This window comes from Aquarana catesbeiana, linkage group LG08, assembly GCF_042186555.1.
Source record: "Aquarana catesbeiana isolate 2022-GZ linkage group LG08, ASM4218655v1, whole genome shotgun sequence".
Classification (NCBI taxonomy): Eukaryota; Metazoa; Chordata; class Amphibia; order Anura; family Ranidae; genus Aquarana; species Aquarana catesbeiana.
In genome coordinates, this window is record NC_133331.1 from 149,731,018 (window position 1) to 149,751,879 (window position 20,862).

The 20,862-nt window shown below is 42.4% G+C and overlaps 1 protein-coding gene across 1 annotated transcript in view; it reads right to left on the reverse strand.

The window, feature by feature from the left end:
- The window catches only part of SAR1A (secretion associated Ras related GTPase 1A), a 58,803-nt gene that overhangs the window by 14,882 nt on the left and 23,059 nt on the right, over positions 1–20,862 (reverse strand). The window contains exons 2-5 of the mRNA XM_073596566.1: positions 12,846–12,918; positions 12,641–12,760; positions 1,291–1,356; positions 503–606 (exon numbers count right to left, since the gene is read on the reverse strand). Coding sequence (XP_073452667.1) covers positions 503–606; positions 1,291–1,356; positions 12,641–12,760; positions 12,846–12,903 — 348 coding nt within the window. The 5' untranslated portion in view covers positions 12,904–12,918. The remainder of the gene's footprint in view (positions 1–502; positions 607–1,290; positions 1,357–12,640; positions 12,761–12,845; positions 12,919–20,862) is intronic.

The window sequence follows — 20,862 nt, forward strand, 5'->3', positions numbered from 1 at the left end:
AAACTATATTTATTGCTAGGCCTAATTTAGAGTCCAATTGTAGTTTTCAAAAATTATTAAAAATCGGGGTGGATCCAAATACATACACACATATATATATATACACACACACGCGTATGTTATAAAAACCTAATTATATATATATATATATATATATATATATATATATATATATATATATATATATATATATATATAATTTTTTTTTTTTTTTTTTAACCTCAGCTGTTTAGTTACTTAAAGAAAAGTTGACAAGTTAAAAAAAGGTTTGGGGATTTTTTTTTTTTTTTCATCCTGATAAGGAAAACAAAAACCACTGTACATCCCCCTTTAAAGATATGTTAAATTGCATACTGCCTCTGGGCTTATGCCAAGCTAAGAGGAACATACAGCACAAAATAAGACAGGAAGGAGGCGGATTTGACTACTATTTATGGTCCTGAAGCATAGGTAATGGATGTAAGGACATAACAGAACAACTTTGCTTCAGCTAGTTACTTACATTAAGCTCCACTTTGGACTCCATAAGGCGTGAATGGTCTACACAATCCACAAGAAACACAATTCCATTGATTGCTGGTAGATAGTTTTTCCAAACACGCCGAGCTGAACACCAAAAAAAAAAAAAAAAAAAAATTTAAAATTGAAAAAGGAACATCAACAAGATAACATAACAAAAGAAGCAAAAGTGTCTTCCGATTATAGGTCTGAGGAGGAGCTCATATATTATATTTTACATGAGCTTTTGGGTATGGGTAAGCATATGACCTCCTCCCCGGATGCAGTAATTAGGCCTGAACACCCAATCACTAGGCCTGAAACATCAACCCTGTGTAAGCTTCAGTACCACGTGAAATTAAACATACCCAGGTGTTGCCTCTTTGGCACTACTGGCCCCTCCCTCCCGTTGAGTGCCCCCACAGCAAGCTGTGGGGGCACCCGAGGCGACTTGCAGCTCTGTGTGTCCATTCAGACACGGAGATGCCGTTCAGCCCCGCCCCCTCTCTCTCCTGATTAGCTAACTGAGTTTGATTGACAGCCGTGGGAGTCAATAGCGCCACTGCTGTGTCTCAGCCAATCAGTAGGGAGAGTCTCGAATGGCCGAGACACTAGTGGACATCACTTGAGATAGGGCTCAGGGGAGCCGAGGGAGTCTGTTGCACACAGAAGGCTTTTTATCTTAATGCATAAAAGGCATTAAGATAAAAAAAAACCCTTCTGACTTTACAACCACTTTAAGCAAGTTAAATATGTTGTGGTCTGATAAATAAGTAGGAATGAAATGCATACCTTGTTCATGCCCACCAAGGTCAAAGGTTGTGAAGGTCATTCCAGCAATCGTCAACTCTTCTGATGCTAATAAATAAATAATTTACATGTTAGACTGCACAATCAAAACAAAAGGCACATCTATAATAAATGTTAAAAAAGGATTACAAATATGATAAATACAAAAAATATATTAGTATAACGCACATTTGGCCACAAAGTGAAATTTAAACATGTTGCTGAGCAGTGTCAATACACCTAATAACAATGTAATTACATGTCACTCTGATCCTTTCGTATCTCGTGTCTTCAAGGTTATAAACATGATCCACCAAAACATCTAAATACGGATTATTTCTAAATGTAGCTACAAGTGGAATATGAGCAGTTGCTTGGAGGCACAGTATCACTGTCAAGGCTTTGAATGAAGAGGCAAACCTTCTGACAGTGACTTTCCAGATTAGCACAAAGCATGCAATGATATCAGCAATGCTGTGCCATAGCAGTGTTAAACACAAAGACATACATATTGAATTCCTGCAGAGCCAGATGTTCTACAAACTTGTGTTTATGATACTAGGGGCAATGACACCCAAACTACAACTGTATGTGCCCTTACGTACCAAGGAGACCTCCTGATTGAACCAGAGAACGACTGTTGGGTCCAAGATGGAAAAACGACAGAGGTCCACTCAGAGATCTGCATCAAAAATCTTTATTTAAATAATAAGCTTACAGTCCTGCATATAGCCACTTTGTAAGCTTTTTCTCCCAATAAAGACTTTTATTATCCATCTCTGAGCAGCGTGCTAGCTTTTTCCATCATTGCTTTAAGGGCAATTGGGAAGCCCTACCGAATAATCTGTGTTCTACTGGTTGCCTAAGGACAGCGAGCAGAGGAATATATTTTCTGTACGTATTGACATGGGAATGGCTGTTATGGGTAGATTTGGTCCTGAAGTCAAGGAAGTCAGGCCTAAATCAAACTTTCTTGTCTAATAAATGTTGAAGTAAAAACCAACTAAAAGGCAAAACGTCTTTTTAGATTTGGACAGAGAAGAGATGGATTAGAACACCTGTCAGTTTTTATTGCTGATACCAGAAAAAGAAATGACTCCTGCGCACAAGTGGGCAACCAGACAGATGGTAGAACGACACAGGCCTTGCTGCCCTCAAGGATGGGGAATCCTAGCAGACAAAGAAATAAAAAGAGAGAGGGGCGCACCGGCCATGTGCATTATCTTTTGTAAAATATTTATTAAATAAAAATGACAAAAGAAATTACTCACAAGCGGTTGTAGAACAGGGTGCAATATAAATCAAGCACCGACTAGCAGCAAGCGGTTATAATGATGAGCAGAACCTTCCAGAGATCTTAGAGGAACATACAGACATCACTACCAGCTAACGCGTTTCGAAGGGCACGTCCCTTCTTCATCAGAGCTCAGCAGTGATCTCTCCTTCAGCGGTCCCTGTATATATATATAGTGCCAAAAAGGCACAATCAGTGGATTAGGGAGGGCCCATGGGGCCCCTCCCCCTCAATGGATCCCTCCCTCCTGGGCTCCTCAAAAGTAAAAAATAATAATAATAAAAAGAATTAAAAAGTTGTCAATTAAGAATTAAATAGAAAATATATAAATGAAATTGAATATAGATATAAATATATGTAAATATCAATGTGATTACTTTCTGCCCAAGGCAGAAGCTGCCCGTGGGGGAACATACTATAAACACAGTGATGGATGATAACATGCTGAGCACAGGAAGTGCAGAGTGGCATAGGCTATGTGAGCCTGTTATTGAGAGGATAAACCTTATGGCTAGCAAGCTATCATATATAAGTGAGCACTGTACCTTCTACTACACCAACAGCACAGACCGATCCCTGTATATGTGAGCAGCTCGCCGTACGCTTCCGGGTAGTGAATCCATGCTGAAACGCACGCCAGTGCGTTTGCGTTCCAGGCAAGAGGAAGAGGCGGGGTACGCATCACTTCCTCTGCGTCAATCATCGCCCACCAGTGCTTGATTTATATTGCACCCTGTTCTACAACCGCTTGTGAGTAATTTCTTTTATCATTTTTATTCAATAAATATTTTACAAAAGATAATGCACATGGCCGGTGCGCCCCTCTCTTTTTATTTCTCAGTTTTTATTGCTGCCTGGGCTCCTGTTAAGGAGATTTACCCCATTTGTCTTGTTTAACCACTTCAATACAGGACATTTTTCAACCCCTACCTACATAGGCCATTTTTCAACTCTATCACACTTTGAATGACAATGCGCGGTAATGCAACACTGTACCCAAACTAATTTTTAATAATTTTGACACAAATTGAGCTTTCTTTTGGTGGTATTTAATCACTGCTGGGTTTTTTATTTTTTACAAAAAAAAAAAAAAATTTTGAAAAAAAAAAAAAAAAAAGTTTTAGTTTGTCAGTAAATGATTAGGCTGCACTGATTAGGTGGCACTAATATGCGGCACTGATAGGCATCACTAAAGGGCACCGATTGGTGGCACTGGGGGGGCTTTACTGTAATCAGGGCACTGATGATCAGTGCCACGATTACCTGTCCAGGTGTCCCCTGCGAGGAGACGCCACTGATCGCATCTCTTAGCCACACATTCTGTCAGTGTGAGGCGATGAGAGCCGATTACCGGCACTTCCGCATTTACATGTGACTGGCTGTGATTGGACACAGCCACATGGTTAAAGAGCCACGTCATTGGCTCTATACAGAGATCGGCCCCTTAATTTGCAAGGATTTCCTCTCACTTCCAGTTATGGCTATGGGGCAGGAAGAGAAGGGAACTCTCCGTCACGGGACACAAATATCAAAAAATAAACTGACAGGGGTTATAACCCTCCCTTGCTCTATCCAAAAATGGAAAAAAAAAAAACATTTAAAAATGCTAATAGGTTTAAAATTATGCAATGATTTTACAAAAAACACTAACATTTTACAGTTAAAATATAGTGGATAGATAATTTTATAAGTTCACAAGCGGCATTACTAAGTAAATGACAGCATAACTTGCCAGCATGTATGTATTGCTGACTTACCTCTGGATGCCAACTGTAAGTGGCTATTTGAATATGAAATACCATGCAACATTGCTGCTCTCGTAAGAATGTAAGAATCACTGTTCTCTACACAAAGCAGCTCTGTATTTGCACAATCAGATTACCCAAACAAGGGCCTCCAAGGTTTCATTTTCCTAATCCTTATAACTCTGGATCACATACCACTAACTGACATTTCTCTGATATAAAGGTTATACTACCCAATACAATGAGCTGGTTCTGAGGTTTAAAGTAGAAAAGGTCATCACAAAAAGATTTGGAGATTGAATTATGCAAAACGTAGAATGAAAAGAAGGTACAGGACTGAGATACTTGTTTGCATAAAATATTAAATATATGGTAGTATATGTCTGACAATAGATGTCTGAAACAGGATATGGTTCCAAATTGAGCAAAGCCTCTTATGGATTTTTTTAGCAATACTATGATCTAGCGATCACAACATACAGGGTTGAACTGTATGGACTGGAGTCTTTTTTTCAACCTTACCAACTATGTAACAACTATGGTATCCAAAACAGTGTAGATCAGTTGGTACATCTTCATCCAATATCTTTTGATCTGCAGACAATCCTGTCACCTGTACCAAACTGCCAGCCTAATCACATACTTGGAAGCAGCACTCCAAGGCACCTCAGGTAAATTTAGTCAGTCTTGACAGTACCGTGTACTATTGCAGCATAATCTTGTAGTTTGCCTCCAAGAATTGACTGACCCCAGTGTGAGAGTATGCCATATTTGGGACCATTAATGGGCGTTCAGTGGGATCCCCAGGTCAACCTCCCATTGAGTGGTGTTAGGCGGGCGGTCAGACATATCCCTGGACAACTAGGATTTATAGATCAGGGACAAAATGCCTTTCATCAGAGGGTCAGTGTGACAGACGCACTGATAAGAAGTAAGAGTAAGCAATGAATTTGCGTGTCTAAGGTGAATTTAAATGAAGTTGCGTATTTGGAGATAAAGGAACAGTTCCAAGGAAGGATCTTATGGGAGGGACGCAGAGCATTGTAGGTCAAAACCCCCTTTGGGGTCAAGAGATCTTGGATGCGGTGGAATCCTGAAGCCACCCATTGTAAGAACCAACCAGTCCCCTCCAGGCCTGGGCTGAAGAAAGGGTTGTGAAAAAGGTAGTCAGCGAGAAGTGTGTGTGCGCATCAGCTTCCCACCCAGAGTACTTAACAGAGTCCCATACTTTCAGCAAATGTTTTAGTATAGAATTAGTAATAGTTTTTCACTTTTCCAGTAGGATCCATAAAAGATTGTGTATGGCAATGGGTGCCATCAAAAACGCCAAAATACTCACCTCCAAAAATGGGTATTAGCCGTCACATGGTAGGTTGCCATTGGAGCACGCCGCGCCACCCAATAATAGTGCTGAATCTGGAGCACAGCTAGGCCTCCCTTGAGATTTTGGTTGAAATAGGACTTTGAGACCCTTGGTCTGGAGTACAGCTAAATAAACCTGAGGCACAGTCATTGGATAGATCTAAGAATATGTGGGAGAACATATTAGGAGAGTCCGGAAAGAATAAAAGGATCTTCAGAAGGAGCGCATTTTCAGGGTCACAATCCTTCCCAGCCAGGAGATCTGGTATCACTTCCATAACTCCAGGGTCAAAGATTATTGGTGTAGAAATTATCCAAAGTTAGTGTCATAAAGTGAAACATGAGAGAGACCCACTGATAAGAGTAGTTAATCTGATGTAAGAGATATGTTCAAGGCCTTAGTCTTAGAATCATTAACATGCAGGCCTGAAAGGGCAGAAAAATCTTTAAGGAGTTTGGCCAGATTGGGGAGGGAGACCACCGGGTTGGTAAGGAACAGCAAGACATTGTCAATGAAAAGGCATCTCTTATGATGATGCCCTGCTACCTCCACCCCCACACACATCAGGAGGAAGCTCTGATGGGATAGGGTTCCACTGTATGAGAAAAAAAAAAAAAAATATTGTATCATGTAAATTATAATTAAAGAAAAAAGTGTGTGTGTGTGTGTGTGTGTGTGTGTGTGTGTGTGTGTGAGACATATGTAATGTGATATGGGAGTGATTTACCACTAAAAAGTGTTTAGTGCAAGCAGCTTCCTTGCTTTATTAATATGCCCCTATAAGTGAGCTGTTGATGCAGAAGTGTATGGGGGGATCTGGATCAGGTCAGGAGGAGTAAGAACAAAAGTTGTATTGGGAAAAATTTGAGTTTTTTTTTTTTTCCTTTTAAGTAGGGTTGAAAATATTTGAGAATAGACTACAAAAGCTATGAATGGTATAGGGAGCAGAACTGAAAGTGTTTAAAAAAATGGGAACTGTGGACCTGATTTAACCTCTTAACAATGATGTGTTGCAAATATACAGAAGCAAGAAAAGTGGGCTTCAACACCCTGCCGCCACACGTGTCCATGGCAATCAGAACTGTTCGCCCAGAGCATGCTCAATGCACGCTCCCAGCAACACTGACAGCTTTGTCCAACAGTAGGATGGGTTCCAACTACAGTGGAAGCCAACTACAGAGGTCACGTGATTGGGAAGCTCCTATGTCTTCCGGCATTAAAACCCATTTAAAAGGCTGTGATTTTAACCTCTGTGGGCGCGCGTCGATTGGCCAGCGGGAGAGTCAGAGGGTCCAGCGGACTTGATGTCCGCCGGCGATCGTTCCCCGCAGTGACAGAACGGGGATCTGCCAAAGTAAACAAGGCAGATCTCCATTCTGTCAAGGGATGACACACAGATCCTATCTTTCTGCTATGCAGGAAGACGGATCTGTGTGTTGTCCCAGGCAGCCCACCCCCTATACAATTAGTAAACACACTGAGGGAACACATTTAACCCCTTGAGCGCCCCCCGTTAACCCCTTCCTTGCCAGACGCTGTGTAAGCTTCACAAATTGCTTCCTTAATCCATCTGGAAATGGAACTTCTAGATGCCTTGGTCACCTTTTAGGGGCCACTGAACAACACTAATGCCGCATACACACGGTCGATTTTCCGACGGGAAATGTTCGATGGGAGCTTTTCGTCGGAAAATCCGACCGTGTGTAGGCTCCATCGTAATTTCCGACACACAAAATTTGAGATCTGGATCTCAAATTTTCCGACAACAAAATCTGTTGTAAATTCCGATCGTGTGTACACAATTCCGACGCACAAAGTTCCACGCATGCTCGGAATCAAGCCGAAGAGCTGCACTGGCTATTGAACTTTGTTTTTCTCGGCTCATCGTAGTCACCACGTTCTTGGCGATCAGAATTTCCGACAAGATTTGTGTGACCGTGTGTATGCAAGACAAGTTTGAGCCAACATCCGTCGGAAAAAAAACATGGATTTTGTTGTCAGAATGCGCGATCGTGTGTATGCGGCATAAGAGTTGGGAGGATCCCCTAAACTCACTAGACCTTTCTATATAAAGCAGAAGGCATCTTTTCACGTCCAAAAAACTAAATCTTTCCTCTTCTGCATTCTTGGGGGAGGAACAAAAACTAGGAAGAACTACCTTCTGGGACATGTGAAAGCTGAAAGAAACTTTGGGTAAGTACAAAGGATAGGGCCTAATCACTACCACGTTCTCTAAAATCCTCAGGAAAGGGTCGTTAAAGGTAAGAGATTCTAGATCAGAAATCCTTCACCCTGATGTTATAGCCAAAAGAAAGGTAATCTTTAAGGAAATCAATTTCAGAGAGGCCTCATGCAATGGCTCAAAAGGAGCCCTAGTTAGAGCATTTAATACCAACGACAGATGCCAGGGAGGAATCTGTTTAACAGCCTTGGGTGTACGCCTAGTTCTACCTGAAAGGAAGCAAAAAGGGTCCTCAGTCTTCTTTCTGCAAACAGAGACAGTGCAGCAACCTTAACCCTAAGGGAGCTGAGAGAAAGTCCTTTCTCTACTCCCCTCTGCAAATAAACAAGTATACAGGAAGTAAAAAAAAAAAAAATAAATAAAAAAAAAAAAGAATCAATGCCATCTTCTTCTGCCAAGAAACAAAAGTCTTCCAAACTTTCCCATAGATCTTTCTTGTGACCAACTTACGGTTGCCCAGAACCTTCTCTGAGCAACCCCCTAGCTGTAGGATGCGCCGCTCAGCCTCCAGGCCGTCAAATGGAAGGTCTGAGGTTTTGGATGGAGTACTGGCCCTTGACGGAGAAGATCCCTCCACTCCGGCAGGGGCCAGAGGGGTTCTATTGAGAGAGCTCTCAGCGAGGAGAACCAACTCTTCCTGGGCCACCAAGGGGCAATCAGGATAACTTCTACTTGATCCTGAACAATCTTCCGAACTACCAGTGGTAAGAGAGGAAATGGAGGGAAGGCGTAGAGTGAAATTCCACTGGAAAGAGCGCATCTGTCCCTAAGGATTCAGTCTCTCTTTCCAGCGAGAAGAAAGCCGGTATTTTTTTGTTGATACTGGATGCAAAAAGATCCACTCTGGGAACACCCCACCTTAACAAGATCTCCTGGAATGTGTCTTGATTCAGTTCCCAACTGATGGCACTGATGTTTACTCTGCTCAGATAGTCCGCTGGAACATTTGCTGTCCCACTGATGTGCACCGCCCTGACTGAAGAGACATTCTCTGCCTAGGACAGAATCTGCTGGCTTAACAAGAGAAGAGTATCCAAGCGAGTGCCCCCCTGCTTGTTCAGATACGCCACGTTCGCAGCATTGTCTGAAAAAAAAAACAGGTCTTTTGAATTGACCCTCTCCTTCAGAGCAATTAAAGCCTTCCCCACTGCTATCAGTCCTCTGAAATTCGATGGCTGGCATGCCTCCTCTGGCAGCCAGGCGCCCTGGGCCTGCCAGTCCCCCAAGTGAGCTCCCCAGCTCCACAGACTGGCATCTGTAGCAATTTTCATTGGGAAATGCTGTGCCCAGTCCCCCCCCCCCCCCCCCGGAGTCGTTCCCGTTGCTCCCACCAGGACAGATTGAGAAAATCCTCTCTTGAAAGGTGTATGAGCTGATTCAAAGAGCTTTTTCTGCGATCCCAATGACACAGAAGAAACGCACGAAGGGGCCTGGAATGCAATTGGGCCCATGGTATCCCCGGAATGGCTGCAGTCATTAAGCCCAATAACTGCATAATCTGACGAAAGGAAGCCTGTGGGAGCAACCTAAAGTTCTGCATGGAGAAGAATCTTTAAAATCTTTTCTTCCGGAAGAAAAATCTTTTGGGCAACTGTGTCTATTAGGTAACCTAAAAAGGGCATGCTCTGGGAGGGAACCAGACAAGACTTTTGCAGATTGCCCTTCCACCCCAATTTCTGAAAGGTCCGCAAGACCAATGCAGATCCTGAACAAGGCTCTCTTTCTCTCGGGCAAAGACCAAAAAAATTCTAAATATGGAACGATCGATACCCTCTGTATTTGAAAATAGGCCACGATTTTCGTGAAAACCCTTGGTGCTGCCCAGAGACCAAAAGGAAGGGCTCTGAACTGCCAATGACTTGGACCGTTCTCCATGAGAACTGCAAATCTGAGGAACTTTTGATTCTGACAGATTGGTACATGAAGGTAAGCGTCCTGAAGATCCAGGGTTACCATGAACACTCCTGGTAATGACAGATTCCTTACAGAATAAATGTTTTCCATCCGGAATCGTTTGTAGACTATGAATCTGTTCAGGACGATTAAATTGATGACCATCCAAAAACCACCGGAAGCCTTTCTTACCAGAAAGACATGAGAATAAAATCCTCGACATTTTTGATCTTCCAGAACGGGAGAAATAACCTCCTCCGTTTCCCACATCACAAGCAGATTCACCATGGCCTGCCGTCTCTCTTGGTCCCTCAGCAGATGGGTAAGAAAAAACCTCTGGGGTGGGGGGTTTCTGAATTCCAACCTGTCACCTGTTTCTATCATTTGGAGAATAAAAGGATTGCTAGTAATCTCTGCCCATTCCTTGATGAAATTGGACAACCTCCCTCCTACCCCCGCTGCTCTGGCGTCACTGGGGATTTTTGGTAGGGGCTGAAGGAGCAAAAAGCGCCCCCCCTTTTTGCTTGTCTTTGTTAAATTACCATTTCTTTGCCTGTTGGTCTTAAAATTAACTTTGTTCTGAAAGCCACGAAAAGGCCTCTTATTCTGGGGCTTATTCCTTTGAGAAGATGGAAACGGTTTAGAGGAATGAGCTAGGACTTCCTCAAGGAAGAACCAAATAAGAGCTTGCCCTCAAAAGGGTATACCGCAAAGTTTATTCTTATGGCCCATGTAGCTGAATTAAAGAGTGCTGATGTTTTGGCAACAGATTTTACAGAATCTGCTGCCGCATCAGCCAAAAAAGAAACTGACTTGGCAATAAGGGGTAGAGAATCCCTGATCTCCTCTATGGGGGTGTCAGAGGAGAGAAGGTCATCCAGACGTTGGATCCACACGTCTAAATTCCTAGCAACACAGATGGACGCTACAGCTGGCTCTAAAGAAAAAGCAGAGGCTTCCCACGCCTTACGTAATAAGAAGTCGGCCTTTCTATCCATCTGATCCTTAAGGACTCCAGAGTCCTCAAATGTAAGATCTGACTTTTTAGATACTTGTGACGTAGGAGCATCTAATTTAGGACATTTGAAAAAAAAACCTCCTCAAAATTGGACTGAAAGGGAAACCTTCTCCTACGTCCTCTAGACTGGAACAACCTTCTTTCAGGTGAATACAATCCTCACAAAATCGTTTTTTATAACAGAAAGCCTGCCTCAACAGTTCCCACATTTTTTCTTTACAGGTTTGTCAACCTAGAAAAAAAAAAAATAAAAACAGAAAACAAAACCATAAAAAAGGCTTATACAGACCCCCCTGCTGCAGAAGCTCTTTATCCACAGATAAAGGACTTACCTTGGGGGGCAGTATTGGACCCGGATGCCGCTGCTGGCTCAACTCAAGCGGGTGCTCCATCTTCAGTCCTGTCCTCAGACTCCATATAGGTGAACGTAAGCCGGCTGGCGAGACTCCTCTGACCACTGCTGCACTGCTAAACTAGTCTGCCCTACATTTGGCAGACTGTTTCCAAAGCAGCGAGTCCCCCGCATTGTACCACGCTGAGATCCTTTAAGAAAACAGCGTCCAGGAGGTGCGTCATGTCACTTCAAGTTCCAGCGCCATCTTGACGCGTGACCGGAAGTCCCCCGACGCCATTTTGGTACACCCAATGCAGGGAAGACACAAGCAAAATGCCTCTACACACAGCTAGAGGCTAGAAATGGAAGGGAATTGCTGTTACTAAACCACCAGGGAGGCAGGTAACCCAATACATACAGGGAACCCTTCTTGGTCTATAAACATAGAAAAACACCCCAGACATGGCCACAACCAGTCCTGGATATCACCAACAGAAGGGGGGTCCACCAACCACAGTTACCAGACCTATATAAAAGAACAACAAACATTACGGTGTGCTCCTGGTGGGTCTGGAAACACAAAACAACTGAGGGTCAGAGGAGAGGGAGGGGCCTTTTAAATTGTGTCCGATTTATGTTTCCTGTAGAGGGCGGAGGCAATCATCTCTCAAGTAGTTGTCCTAGAAGATGAGGGGGGAAAGGTCAGAGAATATTATATATATATATATTATATATTAATTAAAGCTATCCCCTATTTTGTAGATGCTATAACTTTTGCGCAAACCAATCAATATATACGATTACTGTTTTTGTTTTTTACCAAAAACATGTAGAAGAATACAAGATGGCCTTAATTGATGAAGAAATTCATTTTTATTGGGTTTGCCTTATAGCAGAAAATAAAAAATATATTTTTTTCAAAATTTTTGTTTTTTTTGTTTATAGCGCAAAAAAAAAAAAAAAAAAAAAAAAAAAAAAAACGCAGGAGGTGATCAAATACCACCAAAAGAAAGCCCTGGTTGTGGGAGAAAAGGGACATCAATTTTGTTTGAGTACAACGTCACATGCCCACCCAATTGTCATTTAAAGCGCAGTGCCGTATCACAAAAAATGGCCTGTCAGGAAGTGGGTAAATCCTACTGAGGCTGAAGTGGTTAATGAACAGGTGCAGATATCCATACATAAGAGCAGGCAGAGGGATATAAACACTGGCACAAGCTTCGGTAGCGTGATCTTTGCAACTATACAAATTTGAGGGATAAGGCTGGTTATGCTCAAAGAGGTGGGGGCAATATGGCTTTGTTTGAGTTTCCTTACACTGTTAAGCAACACACACACACCAGGATTTCCATACAAAAAAAAACAAACAAAATGTCAATAATAATAATAGGAGATTCTACTAATATGTACTCAGGTTTTTGCTTTCATCGTCATACAAGTCAATGTAAAAAAAAGAAGACATACTTGGATGTAGTGTGGGGACATGCTGTCCAAGCCGGTCATCCTTCAGCATGTGAAGCAGTGTTGTTTTGCCAGCATTGTCCAAACCTAAAAACACTAGTTTCCCCGACTTTTTGTATAACCCTACAAAACAAAAAACATGGATCAGGAAGGTCCGTTGTTACACATATCTGTGGTATCTGTTTAATTGTGTAAAAAAATGATTTACCTAAAAACTGCAGCATACTGCTGAAGCCATTATAAATCCACTCAAATATGAAAGACATTTCTGTATCTGTTTCCTGAAAAAGAACAAATGAAACAATTAATTGGTGGTAATGTGCAAGCATATCATTTATCAAACGCTTTACTGTTCTAAAATTGATTTAACAAGTTTGCCTGAAAAAAAATCATCTGTTGGCTAACAGCAAAGATTTGGTGCTTCCTCGCTGCCTTCAATGGGAATCCCTAACCAAACAAGCAGGGGTAGCATGCCCAATTCTAGTTGAAGCAGTTTGCTAGAATAGTATAATTTTACACTCATCCTTTTCCTATGACCCTCTGCCAATATTGAAATTCAGAGGCTTTTGAGGACTTCCTTAATAGTCTTATTCAGCCAGCTGCATTTTATTAAAGGGGGATGGTACTATTTTTCAAGGTTTTTAAATGAAAGTAACCAGCTTGAACTACATAAGATTAGCATCCTGTAGTGATTTTGGGGGTCGAGGGATATAAACACAGCACACGACGGTGGACACCAACACTGAATGCTGAAACATCTTTTGGAGAATGCAGCCCCTGAACGAACAGAGCCAAGACAGAAGACATGGGCTGCTGGAGAGTTAAGCATAAAAATCACATCAATATTTAGTAGAGCCTCCTTTAGCAGAAATAACAGCCCCTAGATGCTTCCTATAGCCTGTAATGAGTGTCTGGATTTTGGATGAATGTATTTTGGACCATTCCTCCTTACAAAACTATCTCCAGTTCAGTTAGGTTTGATGGTTCCCGAGCATGGACAGCCCGCTTCAAATCACCCCACAGATGTTCAATGAAATTCAGGTCTGGGGACTGGGATGGCCATTCCAGAACATTGTTCTGGAATGGCCCCCTACAGTTAGAATCACTCCCTAGGTAACACAATTAACCCCTTGATCGCCCCTAGTGTTAACCCCTTCCCTGCCAGTGACATTTATACAGTAATCAATGCATTAGTATCGCACTGATCACTGTATAAATGTGGTCCCAAAATGGTGTCAAAAGTGTCCGATATGTCCGCCGCAATGTCGCAGACACGATAAAAGTTGCAGATTGCCGCCATTACTAGTAAAAAAAAAAAAAAAATGCCAAACTAGCCCCTATTTTGTAGGCACTATAACTTTTGCGCAAACCAATATACGCTTAGAGATTTTTTTTTTTTTTAACCAAAAATATGAATAAGAATACATATCAGCCTAAACTGAGGAAAAAAATTAAAAAAAAAAAATTGAGATATTTATTATAGCAAAAAGTAAAAAATAGTGTTTTTTTTTCAAAGTTTCGCTCTTCTTTTGTTTATAGCGCAAAAAAAAACAGAGATGATCAAATACCACCAAAAGAAAGCTCTATTTGTGGGGGAAAAAAAATGATAAAAATTTAATTTGGGTACAGTGTTGTATGACTGCGCAATTGTCATTTAAATTGCAACATCACTGAAAACTGAAAATTGGCTTGGGCAGGAGGCAGTGAAAATGCAATGTATTATGGATACAGAACATTGTAATCTTATTATATACTACAGAATTTGTAAAGCCAGAATGCACAGATTTGTTGCGTTTTTATAAAAGTGCGAAAATGTGAGCTAAGCTGTCGACTCAATGTGTGTGATCATGTTCCTTGTATAAACCCCATAATTAATTTACACAGCTAAGCCAGATTTCCTATGTGCTTTGCTAGTTATTGAATAAAACAAAAACTGTTCTCATAATAAGAGCAGAATTAGGAGTTAGGCCAAGTCCCATAGGGAGAGCATATCTGTAATTAAAATATTGCCAAGGGAATGAGCTGTATCTGTAATCAAGGAGGCAGTATTCGGCTTACTTGTTAGCAATATAATAGACAAGGGTTTTCTACTGGCAATGTCTGTTCAGATAGAAAGGACTAAAAAAAAAAAATCTCCTTAGAATAAGGGTGTTTATCCATTGTGAAATCAGCAGATAACTTGCTATAAGACATTTATGTTTAGGTGTTGGATGCTTGGCTCTGAATATTCTTACAAAATGACTCACACATATTGGTAGTGTAAAAATAATTTTATCCTGTCTTGCATTATCTAAAACACAAGAAATTCCAAGGTGAAAGGGTATCCAGCAATCTCTACATGGTCCCAAACTTCTCAGCCTGCCAGCTGATTTGATATGGTAAAAAAAAAAAAAAAAAAAAAAAAAAAAAAAAAAATTTATATATTTTATATATATATATATATATATATATATATATATATATATATATATATATATATATATATATATATATATATATATATATATTTTAATACAAGCATGCTTGCATTTAAAAAGAGATACTAAAGTCTTGTTTTTTTTGGTTTAAATACAGAAAACATGCTATACTTACCTGCTCTGTGCAGTAGTTTTGCACAGAGCAGCCCTCTGCAAGCTGCATGCTATTGGGGCACTCGAGTCGAGCCACTGCTCTGTGTGTTCAGACACAGAGCCGAGGATCCCCTGCCTCCTCTCTCTCTCCTCATTGACTTTGATTGACAGCAGCGGGAGCCAATGGTGCCCACTGTGTGAGAGTCGCAGACAGCAGAGTCTCTTGTGCAACATCGCTGGTCAGGTAAATATTAGGGGAGCTGCTGCACACAGTTTTTTTTTTTTTTTTTTTTTTTTAATCTTGACCACTTGCTTACAGGGCACTTAAACCCCCTTCCTGCCCAGGCCAATTTTCAGCTTTCAGCGCTGTCACTCTTTGAATGACAATTGAGCAGTCATGCAACACTCTACCCAAATGAATTTTTATCTTTTTTTCCCCACAAATAGAGCTTTCTTTTGGTGGCATTTAATTACCGCTAGGTTTTTTATTTTTTGCTAAAAAAACTAAAAAAAATACTGAAAATTTTGAAAAAACAAAAACAACTTTTATAGTTTGTTTATAAAATTTAGCAAACGGGTAATTTTTCTCCTTCATTGATGTGCGCTGATGAGGCGGCACTGATGGGCATTGGTAGATGGCACTAATGGGCACCGATATGAACTTGCAGGTGGCACAGATGAGGAGGTGATGGCTCTCCCGCTCGGGACCGATGTTCCTTTGACAGAAGTCGGTGATCTGCTTTTTTTTTCTCCTCAGGAGAGGAAAAAAGAAGCAAATTACCGATCTTCTGATTACATCACAAGATCAGTTTGACTGGCTGACAGCTGATTACGTGGTAAGGGGCCGGGATCGGGACCCTTACTCTGATCAGCCGAGTCTCATTGACTTGCTAATCACAGAGCGTACCACGCAGGGGGTACACATACAGCTCATGCAAGGGAGGACGTGTATTGATGCCCTCCCAGCAACTAAGGCCTGCGCTGTCTTTTGGCTATAGCGCGGGCGGGAAGTGGTTAATGTATAGAATACATTAAGATAAAAAAAAACCTTAGGGCGTGGCCTAACGCAACATGTGAGCAGACCTCTTTCTTAGCAGCTCTGAAATCCCCTCTGCATAATCCTGTCTACCTGCTTCTATACTTCGGCTGATTTCCTACCTGGCTACTTGGTGAAGGCCCCATGCTCCATTTTGAGCATTTAGTGGACGGTAAATCGTTAGAAGAAGCAGACCCAGGCCAAAATGATTATCACCACGCACGCCAGACAAAATGGCCGCCGCTCCACATGCAACCACGCCAGAATTGTACGGTGAGGAGCCAGACCCCCTTCACCACCCTCCCTTGGGGTCCCCGCTCCACCTGCGCTGCTATCCCAGACCTGCCCTAGTGACAATGGCATGGAAGATGACCCAGAACCAGAGCCTACTCTGCTGGATGTTCTTAAAATTATCAAGGTAAATCATTCAGATCTTATGGGCAAGGTGAAGGAGCTTAAAGTAGACATAACTAAAATGCATCAAGACATGCACAAAATCTGGGATCGGGTTTCGGACACGGAGCAGCGCATTAGTGATCTGGAGGACACTGTTCACCCTGTCATCCCTTCTCTTAAAACCTGTGGCACCAAAATCAGATCACTGGAAGACAAGGTGGACGATTTGGAAAACCGTCTGCACAGAAACAACTTGTGACTGGTGGGCCACCCTGAGCGGGTCGAGGGGTCTGACCTGGTATCCTTCCTGGAATGCTGGTTCACCCAAGAATTTGGGAAAGACTGTCTGTCCCCCTGCTTTGTCCTGGAAAGAGCTCATAGAGTTCCTGGCAGACCACTCTCTAAAGGTAACCCTCCCCGCACCATGGTTATCCGTCTACTCAACTGCCAGGACAGGGACGCCATCCTACCCGCTGCCCTGAAAGGGAGCCTCAAGATCAACAACGCGATGGTGTCCCTCTTCCCTGATTATTCCACTGCTGTCCGTGCATCAAGGGCCAAATACCAACATGTCAAGCAGAAGCTATTGGAAAAAGCCATTCAATATACCATTAGCTGCTTGGGGTCCAAGCCCGCTCCTTGTTTTTTGGAGCTAGGCAGGGGTTCAAATTCTGGTAGGGGCATTTACTTTAAAATGCCCTACTTTCAAATTGCTCGAGTGTTTGCAGGTATGTGCGTTTTATGTTTGTGTGTGACTCTTTTTTTGCCTTGCCTCCTCCTCCCTGTGCGATTGCAGCCATGTGGGGGCCTACGGTCAGTTCAGGGGGCTGCTGTCCCGCAATTTTCTTAGGTTAAGTTTCATTTTCCTTTACTCCACCGTGTCTACGGTCACGTGCATCTCCTGGAACGTTTAGGTGTTAAATTCAAAATTTTAAAAGGGCCTCGTTATTTGATTTCCTAAGGTACACAAACCGCATATCCTGTGCCTGCAGGAGACACATTTAACGGGGTCCAAGGTCCTTGCTCTCAAAAAACACTGGGTATTGTGCGGATATCATGCCACCTATTCTAACTATGCCCATGGTGTGTCAATTTAAATACGCAAAGGGCTACCCTTCTCCTGTGAAAGGGTTGTTTCGGACCCAAAGGGTCGATGTATTTTTCTCCTTTGCACAGTACAGTGGAACCTTGGATTATGAGCATAATCCGCTCCAGGAGAATGCTTGTAATCCAAAGCACTCGCATATCAAAACGAGGTTCCCCATAGAAGTCAATGGAAACAAAGATAATTTGTTCCGCATTGACTTCTATTGCATGTAATACCGCATGTGGCCAGAGGTGGGGGGCACCGAAGAGCCTCGGAAATACTCAGGGACAGCTCGGCTGTAGTCGGAAACCCTCAGAAACACTCTGGAACGGAGTATTTCCAAACGGCTCTGAACCTTTGAGTATCACTGGTGCCCCCGCACTTCTGGCCAAATGCGGTACTGCACACCCCATTAGCTTGAATTCTGCTTGTTTTGCAAGACACTCGCAAACCGAGTCAGGATTTTTTTATAAAAAAGCTACTCGTCTTTCAAAACGCTCGTTTACCAGGGTTCTACTGTATATACTGTGCCATTACTACTTGTGGTGGTGTATGTCCACCCACCCCCCCCCCCCCCCCCCCAGTCCTCCCTAGAAGCAGCTAGGGCCCAATATACTGCACAACCAACTCCAGATTCCCATGGTGTATTGGTGGGGGCACATAAAGCTCTTGATCTCCATAGGGTGGATACCACTCAAAAACAACTGTATTTGTCAGCTAGGTTACATGAGCACAGTGGAAAGAATGGCAAGTTGCTGGCATATTTATCTTGTACAGCATACACAGATAGGTCCATATCACATTATTAAAACCCAGGATGGATCAGTTACATCGGACCTTCGACCATTAACCAGACATTTAGGTCCTTTTTATGAACACCTATACTCGGCTCCTGCGCCCCTTGTCGAGCTCGAGTTGGCGGGCTTCTTTGAATCCATCCAATTTCCCAAATTGGAAGACTCCCACAGACTTATTTTGGATAAACCACTAACGACTGAAGAAATTATAGGAGGCCATATATTCTCTCCCTCCAAACAAGACTCCAGGGTTGGGCGGTCTACCCGCAGAGTGGTACAAGCACTATGTGGAAGACCTTGCAAAAAAACTGCATTCTCTGTTTGAAGGTGCATTGGAGGAAGGAGTGCTTCCTGCCTCTATTTGCGAAGCTTTGATTGTTGTACTCCCCAAACCAAAAATAGACAAATTATTATGCGGGTCCTATCATCCAATCTCACTATTAAATTGTGATGTTAAAGTGCTGCCCAAACTCCTAGCTATAAAACTACAAACTTCACCTTGTCCATCGGGACCAAACAGGAACCTGGTAAGAGCACTTACGATAGATAACATTCTGTGTCTTTATGTACATGTTCACAGGCCTGCCACTGACCAAAAAAAAAAAACGGACTGGTATTATCCTTGGATGTGCTGAAGGCTTTTGACACTGTTAATTGGTCCTTCCTTTGTGAAACTATGCATCGGATAGGATTTAGCCTTCACTACATCAATTGGGTTCGCCTGCTCTACACTAACCCCTGGACATTTTTCTGAAAAAAAAAAAAATCTGCGATTTAAAAAAAAAACAAAAAAACCTTAGTTAGACTTACCGGTGACGGTATTTCTACGAGCCTTTTAGGACAGCACCTTGGACAGCACCTTGGAGAGAGCGTAGCTCCACCTCTTAGACAGGAAACACTGCGTGACAACGCCCCTTTAAAAAGCAGCTGCTTCCACCATGCCATCAGTTGTTACCGAGAAATCCTCCGACATGCTGGAAAATATAATCAGACAATTACCAGGTCCTAGAATTATACTTTACATATGATAACCAAGGGAGGGAAGTAGGCTGCTGTCCTGAAAGGCTCGTAGAAATACCGTCACCGGTAAGTCTAACTAAGGTTTTCTCCCTTCGCCTTTCAGGACAGCACCTTGGAGAGGATAACCGAGAAACTTACTTCAGGGTGGGACTACTGCCTGCAAAACCTTCCTACCAAATGATTGGTCCGAGGCTGATAGTAGATCCAAGCGGTAGTGCCTTATGAAGGTCGAAAAACTGGACCATGTGGCAGCCTTGCAGATTTGCTCAGGAGATGCCCCAGCCCTTTCTGCCCATGATGCCGCCACTGCTCGAGTAGAATGAGGCAATACCCCTTCCGGAGGTTCCAGACCCAAAGATATGTATGCCTCTTTGATGGCCTGCTTTAACCATCTTCCAAGGGTGCTTTTGGAAGCTTTACCTCCTTTGTGAGTACCTTCCATTAAAACAAAGAGTGAGGATGACTTTCTGATTTCCTTTGTTCTTTCCAGATATTTAAGCAGGCACCTCCTGACATCAAGGGTATGGAAAGCTTCTTCTCCTGCTCCCGAAGGTAAAGGACAAAAAGTAGGGAGAATGATTTCCTGTGTACGGTGAAAAACTGAAGCCACCTTTGGTAGAAATGCTGGATCCGTCCTTAAGACTACCCTATCCTGTAGACATCTCATGAAGGGCTCTTTAATTGAAAGGGCTTGTAACTCACTAATTCTACGTGCGGAAGTTACTGCTACCAATAAAATAGTCTTTAACGTCAAGAAACGTAATGATGCTTCTTCTATGGGTTCAAACGGTGCCATAGTTAGACCCTGAAGAACTAAAGATCAATCCCATTTGGGAAAACTAACAACAGGTCTAGGCTTTACTTTTGCCATTGCCCTAAAAAATCTGATTATTAAAGGTTCCCCTGACAGGGTTCTTTCCAAAAAAACTGATAAAGCAGCTACCTGCGTCTTGAGCGTACTTGCTGCTAACCCCTTCTCCAATCCCTCTTGAAGAAATTCCAAAACTGAAAATGTGGTACGAAAATCAAAGTTTTTACTGGAACACCAAGAATTATAGATCTTCCAGACTTTAAAGTAAATGTCTCTCGTCACTTTTTTTCTACTTGCAAGAAGGGTAGAAATAAGCCTCTCTGATAAACCCTTCCGTCTTAAGATTTGTTCTTCAGAAACCAAGCTGTTAGTTTGAGGTAAGCTGGATCTGGATGGAGAATTCGGCCCTGACTCAACAGGTCTGCCCTGATTGGTAATCTCCAAGCAGGTTTCACTGAGAGGTTCATCAAGGTTGAAAACCAGGGTCTTTTTGGCCAATAAGGAGCTA